Source organism: Anarrhichthys ocellatus, unplaced genomic scaffold (assembly GCF_004355925.1).
Source record: "Anarrhichthys ocellatus isolate YVR2014 unplaced genomic scaffold, GSC_Weel_1.0 scaffold1350, whole genome shotgun sequence".
Taxonomy (NCBI): domain Eukaryota; kingdom Metazoa; phylum Chordata; class Actinopteri; order Perciformes; family Anarhichadidae; genus Anarrhichthys; species Anarrhichthys ocellatus.
The window spans coordinates 1-11,693 of NW_022281324.1; the positions used below are offsets into that span (position 1 = coordinate 1).

General features: G+C 42.4%; 2 protein-coding genes across 2 annotated transcripts; both read left to right on the forward strand.

Annotated features, from left to right (window-relative positions):
* The first annotated feature begins 1,047 nt into the window (after nt 1–1,047).
* LOC116377516 (zinc finger protein 239-like) lies at nt 1,048–4,868 on the forward strand. The gene is given in 2 exon segments (XM_031839163.1): nt 1,048–1,164; nt 4,236–4,868. Coding segments are annotated over 2 exon segments (750 nt in total).
* A 2,997-nt stretch (nt 4,869–7,865) lies between these two features.
* rbm46 (RNA binding motif protein 46) lies at nt 7,866–10,972 on the forward strand (the record flags this gene model as incomplete). Its single annotated transcript, XM_031839164.1, has 6 exons — nt 7,866–8,028; nt 8,318–8,498; nt 8,708–8,864; nt 8,965–9,094; nt 9,881–9,978; nt 10,546–10,972. Coding segments are annotated over exons 1-6 (1,150 nt in total), but the record flags the coding sequence as incomplete, so codon positions are not given.
* Between the last annotated feature and the right edge of the window lie 721 nt (nt 10,973–11,693).

The following is an 11,693-nucleotide window of genomic DNA, read 5'->3' on the forward strand; positions in this document are numbered from 1 at the left end:
TTTAACACACTTCCTAATTTGCTTCGCTTGGCAGAACTGGAAGTTTCCACTTGGGGAGAACCATTCGTGAGGGTCGCAAGTGTCCGCAAAGTTGGTTCTCACAGGAAAGCGTTGCTACAAACTGTGTTGTCTCTCCCCCACTGTTGCCTATTCGTCTCTTCACCGATTCGTCTCTTCACTGATTCGTCACGCCACCGGCAGACAATAAACAACCACAGCCTTGATTATCGATGTACTGCCAGGTTAGTTCAACATGTATAGCGGATACTAGGCGTAGCTGACCTTGTTGTCTTTACTAGCAGCTGTTGTGCAGTTAAATTCAGCATTTTATAATTCTACGTCTGGGTGACATTTTTGTGATTGAAAGTTTCCCACAAACCGACTGGAACTTCTGGCCTTATTTAGCTCAGTCTAATCAATATTCTGTCTCTGTTAATGAATGAATCCCATGAAAAGTGGGAAGTTATTGAACAAGAACATCTTCATGAAAGATTACAAAGAGAAAAACAGAAGATTTAAACCTGGTGAAGCTTTATATAGTGTTTCTATATATAGTATTTAAGCAACTATAAACCATATTTATAGTTATTATATCGACATCGAGCTGGACCAGACATCTGGACTGTTTATACATTTGCTCCTTCAACACATTAACCAGCGACACAAAGAAGAAAAGTCACAAAACAACAGGAAGTCAGACCGTTTATGAACTAAAATGATCGGATCCATATTAATCAGGACTTTACGCTCTTAAAACATTCAGACATTAAACCTGAAAAAAGAGTTTAGAGCAATGAAATACATATATTTATAATAATATATTTTTTATATAATTATGAATATATGTAATATATTTATGTATATGTAAATATACATATATTATGAATATATATATATATTTATCTTTTCATGATTAGAATCCTGTCCCACGTGGCGGCGGTAGTGAGGCCATAACGTTGTTTGCCAACCGCCATTAAATACCAAAGAGAAGAAGTCTACGGTCCATGTTTCTAGTCGGACAATATTCGCGCCTGCACACAAGCAACAATGGAAGCCGAGGCTCCCTCCGGCCCGGGCACCATGTCTAAAGCCGAGATTCTGAGAGGAATCCTGGCCGATAAACTTTATAACACAACTAAGGCCCTCTACTACATGCACCACACTGTATACTACTTACAGTAACAACATCCGGGTATTTCTGACATCCTGTGGATTACAGGCTCGTTCGGAATGAGCCAGACATGCGCAGTAACGATCACCGGAGACGCCTACTTATTCCCGTGTTTCTAGTTTATTTCTTCTTTTTGACGAAAAATAATTTACAATAATTATAATTTATATATAATAATAATAATACATAATAATAGCGATACATATATTATTTTTGAATAGAGACATTGTCTTATATATATATATATATATAACTTAGGTACAGTTGTGTGGTACTTTTATTTGAGTACTTCCATTTTCTGCTGCTTTGTACTTCAGTACTACTACACCTCCACTGGGACTTCTATCTGGTCCTGAACCAATCTCAGTGTAGTCCTGATCCTCTATCAGACCTCCATCAGTAAAGAGACCATCAGAGAGAAGATGGTCTGTTTCTCTAGTTATTCTTGATGCTCGTCATCGGAGCCACCGGGTCGGATTCTGGTGAAACCAGATGAACTCATGCAGGTTCACCAGAAACCCCTTCAGCTCAGACTCCAGCAGAGACTGGTCCACCGAAGACAGACCCAGACCCTCCAGCAGAGACCGGTCCACCGTGGACAGACCCAGACCCTCCAGCAGAGACCGGTCCACCGTGGACAGACCCAGATCCTCCAGCAGAGACCGGTCCACCGTGGCAACAGAATCAACACTATGAAAGTTTCCTGAAGTACAACATGAACTATATTCATTTTGAACTGTTGCTGGAGGTCTGAGGATCATTCATTCATTCAAAAAATAAACTTTGTCTCTCATCCAGATGATCAGTTTCCTGTCTGCCCGCCGGCTGGAGGAGGAGGAGGAGGAGGAGGAGGAAGAGGAGAACCTCCTGAGGAGGAGAAACAGTACAGAGTTGAGCTGAGTACGTCTTTAAAACGAATGAAGTTTATTTTTAATACTTGAAGTACATTCTCCTGATTATACTCATATATTATAACATGGTATTAGTACTTCTACTTCAGGAAAAGATCTGCTTTTATTTATTGGTACTTCTTGTTTAGTTGTGGAGGACTCTGGGATCCGGGACGTCTCAGGCCACACTGAGGAAGAGGAAGGTGAAGAGAGCCAGGACAGAGCACCAGTCTATCTGGTCCGTCATCTCACCTCTTAGGAGCTGAGATGACGGACCAGATAGAAGCTGAACAGAACAATCTTGAACAAAAACGTTTCTGGCCTCTTTCCGTATTTTAATAATATTTCAGGCGGTTATCGATTGTGGTGCCCAGGTATGTATAATCGGTCATGATTGGTTTGTTCACATATCTTGGTCACGATCAAGTTGGTGAATGTCGTGAGCTCACTAGACATTCACCTTTACTCTCCGACTTCTTTCAGTGAAGAAAACCAGGAACCCAGCCCTGATGCTGGAGTCGAGGCTCAAGTCCAACTCTTGATTTCTTCCAGGCAGCAAAGAAATCGTTGAGGAGCACGATGCGACGCCGTTCTTCACGGATTACAAACACCGGTGATGAAAACCGGCCACATGCAAGGTGAGTCGACAAAAAGACATCGAGGATATCGAGTAATAAATATTATGTTTTCACGTATTTAATTATTTCACTTGCAGTTCTGAAATGTTGCTCAGAGGCTAAACTGTTGAAAGATGAAGAGATGGTCCGCTGTTGGGCGTACTCTCTGGAACCAGTGTAGCATCAAAGTATCCAACCAGCAGACGGCTGGCTACGTAGCTAGCGTGCTAATTCCACCGTGCTTTAATGCTACACTGGTTAAGACAAGCCTAACAGCCGCCTGGTGGCCAGAGGCAGCGCTGGATCTACGGTCCCTCTGCCTCACTCATCGTCTGGAGGAGACTCGCTACTTATCGAGCTAGCTCTGTAGGTGGAGGAGCTAGCTAGCTAACCGTCCTTTCTGCAGACGGATGTTCTGCTTGTTGGTCACATGTTGTGATGAACTTACTTGTGAGGGTTTTATTGTGTTTGAGTTCTACAATGTTTTCTTCTCTCTGATCGCGATGTGAGTCTCACGCTGTACTGAGAGAGACAAAGACAAAGACAGGACGTTTGAGACGAGGACGTCTCACTCTGGAACTAAGAAAGTACCGATAGAAGAACCGCTAACTCTGGACCTCATCAATACGAACGGGTTTTACTCTTTTAGAACCAGTTCCCGTTTTGAACCAGGTTCCGGTTTCACTTTGTTTGTGAAGTGAAAGCAATAAAACGAGTGAGTCAGAGGGCGACGGTTCAAATCATCGTCCAACTTTAAGACGCACCAGCTGGCTCTTTAGGGCCTCCATTCAACATCTTGTTTTCTGGATCAAATACAACTTTTTACACCTTAAAAATAATAATTTAACTTCGCTTCATTGTTAACAGCAAAAACAAATAAATAAGAAACAAATTCAATTTAAAATTCACAAACAAAAAAAATCAACAAAATATTTTTGATGTTTTAATTAATGTTAACGATCGTGTGACGGTTCCAGGATCTCCGCGCGTTCTTCTCTTCTGATGCTGAGTCTGTTTCATCATACGGCAAAAAAACAAAACGCTCCGGTATTAAAGATGAAAAGACAACAGATTAAAAACTAAAATGTAGCGTAACCTCTAAGAGCTACTGACCGCAGCGTCGACATGCGACTTCATTTGTAGAAGCAGATCTTCTTCTTCTTCTTCTTCTTCTTCTTCTTCTTCTTCTTCTTCTTTCTGTTTTATAGCAGATCATAAAAGTCCTACTTTCTGGTCTATGAACTGATTATTGTTGCGCAGATGATGATGGTGAAGTTTGAAATCAGGGTAGTGTGTTTACATTCTGTTGGAGTAGAATAAAATGAATCTTAAAGCGTGTCAGAGTTGAGTAGATCACAGGGATGTTGTTTCATGTTTTTTTTGCTTCACCCGTTTCCTGTAGCTCTCTCTCTGTGACGGCGAAATGCCATCGGAGAGGTTTGGTGGTGGATTCAATGTTCAGGGTAAAGGAACAAATATGCATCACGACAGAAATTAGACTGAAGATTTGTCTTTTTTTTTTCCTACTGACTTTCTCTCTTTGTGTATGTTTGTCAGTTGCTAAAGAAACGAGGAAGAAGAGGAGGAGGAGTCAAATGCCACAGTTGCCAGTACTGTGACAAATCCTTCACGACGATCAGCTACTTAAAGGTCCACGAGAGAGCGCACACCGGAGAGTAGCTCCACAAGTGTGACGTCTGCGGGAAAGCTTTCACCACTCGGTGTTACCTCAAAATCCACCGGCGTTTTCACACGGGAGAGAAACCGTACAGCTGCGACCAATGTGGGAAAACGTTCTTCGACAGCAGCTCGCTCAAAGCCCATCAACGCGCCCACATCGGAGTGAAACCGCACAGCTGCGACGAGTGCGGAAAAGCCTTTCCTCAGATCGGCGACCTCGCGGTCCACCGGCGCATTCACACCTGAGAGAAACCGTACAGCTGCGACCACTGCGGGAAAAATTTCCGCAGAGCCAACCACCTGAACATCCACCGGCGCACGCACACCGGGGAAAAACCGCACAACTGCGATCAGTGCGGGAAGACTTTTTCCCAGATGGGCAACCTCAAAGTCCACCAGCGCGTCCACACCGGGGAGAGACCGCACCAGTGTGACCAGTGTGGGAAAACCTTTTCACAGAGCAACACCCTTAACGTCCACCGACGCATTCACACTGCCGCTTCATCCTGAACGTTCTTCAGAGACGAGACGTTTCCTCCAGCTTCTCTGCACACTATAGTCTGACTAACAGTCATTTTATGTCAGCGTGTTTGTTGTTGTGGCTGCACCTACAGACAAGAGGAGCAGAAATCAGAGCTTGGCTGGTTTTGCTGCATAAAAAAAAAAATCGCTTGAACAATCGATAGCTATCAATTAACTTGTCTCCTTTCACAATAAAAGCAGGAAGTAGAAACATCTCTTCATGCTGCGTTCACACCAAACGTGAAGCGAATTCTAATTTTACTTGTGTTTTAATCACAAACAGATAAAAAAAGATGCCAAAATAACTGCACAATGATGACGATTTGTAAAAAGTCTGAATGTTTTGTTAGTTCTCTCCGCAAGACGACAAGCAAACAGCTTTTAAAATGCAGTTTGGTTATATTGGTGCTAGGCTACGCTAACATTGTTAGCAGCTCCATCTACACTCAAAAATAGTGCGAACGAGGCGTATTTTGGCGTCTTGTTTTTTAGCGTGGTGTTCGGTGTGAACAGAAGAAGTTGTGATGTTGGTGACGTCGTTTTCTTTTTCCTTGTTTACTTAAACTAGTGTTCACGTTGGCACCTGTTTTATATCGTCTTGATAAAATCAAAAATTTTTTGTCATTTTTTATCGCTGAAAAGTCGTTACATTTTAATAAACCTTTAGTGAAAAATGTTTTCTCTCTGAATTTTTGTCTTTGAAGATCATTCCGTCTCATCTTGGTCCAGACTTCTGGATCTGATGCTCAGACCTGTTTGTGTGTTTGATGACGGGATGACGAAGGCCTCACTGCTGAGGAGGAAGAGTTCAAACTCACACAAATAAAAAGAGACAAAAAGACGTTTGTTCTTGTTATTGTACGTTCGTGAGTTCCTGTTTTAATTGTCCATCAATATTTAATGTGATCGGCCGTCTTGTTTTGTGACTATTTAGACTCATTATTGTGAATTAATTATCCTCCACCAGTCGGGGGGTCAGACGATGGACTTGGTCCTCTCTCTAGTGTCGATGTTGCGTCATGAAGCTGCCGGTTAGTGGTCCGAACTTTTACTGAGACTATAACAAAGAGCTGTCACGTTCACGTTCATTGTTCTGATTCATTTATTTAAATAATAAATAATTATTAATCAGCTGATGTAGAGTTCTACAGTCAACAAAAAAAGTGGTACACAAAACAAACGAGAGGACGCTGTTAGTTTTATTTAATCTGAGTTCATATTGTCATCTGATTCATTTTTAAATTTTTTGATACATCCTCACACCTTTACTTTTTTCCAATTTAAATAGATTGCGTTTTATTTATCTTTCATTTATTTAATATTAGTTATATTTTATTTAGTAATTTATTTATTAGTAATTCCTCACAGCCCTTTACTTTTACCTCATTTAATATGTTTAATTTTACCGTATATAATTTAGAAATATATATTGTATATTAATATAAAATAGGTAACCACTAAAGGTCAGAGGAAATGCAGTGAGTGAGTTGTTTGTCTCCGTGGCTGAATAAAAGAAAACGCCACAAACAAATCATTTTTATTTTTGTACAATATAGATAACATGACGATGTCTGCTCCTCTACCTCCTTCATAGCTTTTTACATTTTATATTTTATTTTATATATTTGGACCACTGGAACCACACTTATGAACTGAATTACTCATATGTACCTGCAAGAAAAAGCAAAGATGTATTTTTAAACTCCTTTTCATTAAAAATCTTTAATTATGGTAACATATAAGAACAAAAAGGGGTATTCTTTACTTTTCATTTAATTTAGAATTTTTATTTATTTTTTTTTTTTAACTTGTAATGTTTTATTATACGTTTGATCTAATTTTAAATATATTTATTTCATGTTTATTTGATTTTACGTACATATACGTATCTACATGTAGTCCCGCCCTCCGTGCCTCACATCCACGCGCTGATTGGCTCACATGGCCTGGCCTTCGTGCCAATCAAATCCTCCGCCAGTTTGTTTCCAGGTAGGTTTTTTTTCTCCGATAAAGTTTTAATTGAAGTACGTAAGTGACGTCACGTTGTCGTTGAACTGTTAATACTTTATTCATATTTTAATTATCTAAAAAACGTGAGAAGAAATGGCGGCAGAAAACAACTTCGGTAAGAGTTTATTTATTTAGTTATAACTTGAATTAACGTAAATTAAACAAGCTAACCGTTAGCTAGAAAAACGGCTGTTTAACATTAGCCGCTAGCATAAATTGCTAACTCAATGGCGGCCGCTGTGCTAGTTTTTTAGCTCGCGATGTTGTATTTGTGGACGTTTTTTTACTACTCTCATATACTTTTATTAGCTAACGTTATAGGCTAACGTCCTCTCATCACTGTTGCTCAATGAGTGGGACCGGGGAGCTTTCAAAGGTCGTTGAACCGGTTCATAGGGGTCCACAGGAAATGGAGTCAGCTAGCTACGTCACCTAGCTATTAAGTCCGCTAACTGTTAGCTATTAAGTCAGCTAGCTAGCTGACTTGAAGAGTAGTTTAACTTTATTTCCTCCTTTCAAAGTCTTATATAAGTAACGTTTGGCCTAGAACTAGATGAGTATTTTGATTATTGATTTCTCCATTTAAACTGTTAGCATTACTGAAAATTCTAAATAAATAAGACACTATTAATAGCTACGTTAGCCAGCTAAGCTAGCTAACAAGGCTAAACATATATATCTCTATCTCTATATATATCTATATCTATATATATATATATATATATATATATATATATATATATATATATCATATTTCCCAGCAGCAGTAGTAACCCATGCAAAGCAAAAACAAACAAACACCTGTTACAGTAAAAATAAATCTTTAAATGTGATGAAAGTCAGATTAATTTCTAAGACTTGGAGGCACATTTTAAGTGTTTCTTTCTCGCAGCTCTTGTCGACCGTCGTATGTTTGACGGTTAACTTGTGTTTTTGTTTTTCTTCCGTTGGACAGACTGGGACTGTGACTCTGATGGAGACATGGACGGAGACTCCAGTAAAGTCAGCCCTCTGGTGGGTGAGGACAAGTTCAAGGCGTCCAACACCAAAGATGTGGCTCTGCTGGCTCTGATGGAGAAGACGGGATACAACATGGTGCAGGAGAACGGCCAGAGGAAGTACGGAGGACCGCCGCCAGGTGTGTGTGTGTGTCCATTGTCCGTTTGAATGAAGTTCGGTGCAGATAATTCCTGAATTCAGCTCTCCAGATGCGGCGATATCGGTCCAATATTCACTCAAACAGCTTGGTTATCTGTGACAATTTGTTCAATCAATCAATAGTTTAATAAACAACAATTCAGTACATTTATATCTATGTATTTATGTGTTCTGTTTTACAAAGATCGCTCTGCGTGTTTGACGCAGTGCGTTTTCTCGCTGTGTTTTTTGACGCTGTATGTTTTGACGCCCCATGTTTTGTGCTGCAGGTTGGGAGGGCCCGGCTCCCCCCCGGGGCTGCGAGGTGTTTGTGGGGAAGATCCCCAGAGACCTGTACGAGGACGCGCTGATCCCGCTGTTCGAGAGAGCCGGCCGGATCTACGAGTTCAGACTGATGATGGAGTTCAGCGGACAGAACCGCGGCTATGCCTTCATCATGTACACCAACAGGTAGCAGAAAAAAAGTTTAATTTCTACAAGTACATCAACTGCTGCTGAACTCTTTATTCTGTAGTATTATGTCTGAAAATGTGGCTTAATAACCGCTGTTATGTTGAGGAAGTGGAACTGAAAGAGAGGAGCTTTACACGTTTAAAACCAAAGTGAAATCATGACCCGATTGATGACGTGTTGGTGTTTGTTTGTGGTTTGTGCTCCAGAGAGACGGCGCAGAGAGCCATCCAGACGTTGGACAACTACGAGATCCGTCCGGGGAAGTTCGTGGGCGTGTGCGTGAGTCTGGACAACTGCCGCCTCTTCATCGGCTCGATCCCCAAAGACAAGAGGAAGGAGGACATCATGGAGGAGATGACCAAGGTATGCAACGATCACCACAGAAGAAGAAGAAGCTTCTCTTTCATGTGACGGTGTAGAGTGGAAAGAGATCATCTTTGTAAACTGTCCGTGTCTCCCTCAGGTGACGGACGGCGTGGTGGATGTAATCGTGTATCCGAGCTCCACCGACAAGAGCAAGAACCGAGGCTTCGCCTTCGTGGAGTACGAGTCCCACAAAGCGGCGGCCACGGCCCGGAGGAAGCTCATACCAGGTAACGCATTGAGGCTGACTCTGGGTCAGTTCCCGTCTGTGTCCAGCAGAGGACGGCAGAACACAGACCACTGCAGCAAAGAGTCTGAGGTCCAGTTCATTAGGTACAACCGGCTAAAACCACAACAGTGCTGCAGGAGGTCCTGGATGAAGTTTGTGGAGTCAACACTCATTGGTAGAAACGTTGTGGAGGAGATTATAGAAACCTTTAATGCATCTACAGAAAGTTAATCATCGTTAAAGTCATTTAAGCTTTTCCTTCCTACAGCGTCTTCATTTTGAAGGATTTGCTGTTCTTCTTTGAATTATGTGAGAGTAAATCAAGAATTTGGGGGATTCAGACACTGTTTTCTGACATTTTATCGGCCAAATATTGAATCCATAAATCAAGAAAACAGTGTGCGGTTGAATCGATAATTCAGATAACATCTGGACATAAACAGCAGCACCTACATCAACATCTACATCCTCCAAAATATCCAAGACCGTTGAATCAACACAAACTGAACACCATCGACTCATCATCTACTGCAGGACATGTCGGATTAGCTGCATCAGCGTTTAGCTCCGTGTCTTTAGTAGACCGGGCACGCATCACAGCACCTTTCACCGCTTCATCAGTCCAACGGGAGATGAACTTCTCCGTTTGTATCGAGGTATCTGTGGTCTATAAGTCCCTTGTGGGCGTTGCTCTAAATTATAAAGAGCATTGACACGATGGGCTGAACGTATAATCACTGGCTCAATAATAATGTTTTTTATCATTATTATTGTTATTTTTAAACAGAAACCTTCCAGCTGTGGGGTCACTCCATCCAGGTGGACTGGGCCGAGCCGGAGAAAGACGTGGACCAGGAGGTGATGCAGCGCGTCAGAGTCCTTTACGTGAGTTTGATTTACACTTTAAACGTGTTTGGTCCTAAAAAATCCATCAGAAATAATGTTAGTTTATTTATGGACTCACACCGAGCTGCTCGCCCTCCAGGGGATCAATTACTGAGGAGGGCTGAGACGTGATGTGAGGGCAGCAGATAGAAACTCAAAAGCACTTTACAGAGGAGGGAGGGAGGGTATCTTTAGGCCCAGAGGTAAACAAAGGTGTGTGTGTGTGTGTGTGTGTGTGTGTGTGTGTGTGAGAGCTACTGCTAACAGAACAACTGATTTAAAGGAGATGTTTCATGTACTCCGAAATGATTTTACAAACCGTTCTGTTGTGTTTCAGTCGCCATCGTAACACACTTGATTCCTCCAATCAGAAACAAGCTAGAGTGATGACACGTAAGGTAGATAGCTAACTAGCTTTCCCCCACTGGCATTGCTAGGAACAAATATCCCGGTAGCTAGCTAACTGCTAGCATCGCTAAATACAAATCTCCTGGTAGATGGTTAACTAGCTTAACTGCTGGAGGCAGCGTTGGAGGTAACGTCCTGTGTTTCTCTGATCTACTGCAGGTGCGTAACCTGATGCTGACCACCGGCGAAGAAACCCTTCGCCAGGAGTTCTCCCGCTTCAAGCCGGGCTGCGTGGAGCGCGTCAAGAAGCTCACCGACTACGCCTTCGTCCACTACCGCTACCGCGAGGACGCCGTCGCGGCGCTCGGCCTCATGAACGGGTCCCAGATCGACGGGGCCACTGTGGAGGTGACGCTGGCCAAACCGGCGGGGATCAAAGACGGGAGTGTGGCCGGAGGGAGGAGGTACAACAACCGGGGATACCTGGGGAACAACGCAGGAGGGGGAGGAGGAGGAGGAGCAGCGGGAGGAGGAGGAGGAGACGGGACGTTTGTCCTGCACAGGAGCGATGGAGGCATGATGGGAGGAGCTGGGAGAGGAGGGTCCCTGCAGCCGCGCCTGGGAAACCCCTTCTACACCGGAGCAGGTGAGCTGAATGAATACCGTCTCAAATGTCCGGATTCTTCTACTAAATAACAACTAAATACATTCGGCTCACAGCTCGGAGTTCATTTTGACTTTGCTGAATCTGTGTTTTTAAAAGCGTGAGAGGAGGATTAATCTTCCTCGTCTTCAGAATGAGGATTTCTATTTTAGATAGAGCGGCTCAGCCTGAAGCCGTTCTCCTCATGAGTACTTTATAATGCTTCTCCCTTCTGACTACTCAGCGCTTGGGACCACATGTCTCGATAGTGTCCAGCTGACATTCATCACGTATATAAGCTGTTCCTCTTTTAAATCTAAACGTATTCAGCTGTTGCTCAGAGGATCGTTGTCTCCTGCGGTTGAACCATTGACCAGCGTTTAGTTCTCCGTCTGCTAAACTAAATAACATCCATTAATGAAGAGAATTACTACAAAATAAAAGCCTCCTATAGAGTCGACTGGACACAATTGAGCTCTAATAATCTGGTGATGGAGCAGAAACTCCGGTTTCCTGTCGCCTAAGGACGTTTCAGAAAATGAGAAAAGTTTTTAAGAGTTAACTCGTGTGGACTGTGAAAGAGAGGAAAGATGTCACAGCAGTATTCTGCTACTTCTACTACTACGAGTGTGTGTGTGTGTGTGTGTGTGTGTGTGTGTGTGTTGTGTATATATATATATATATGTATGTATGTATATATACATATATACATATATACATATAT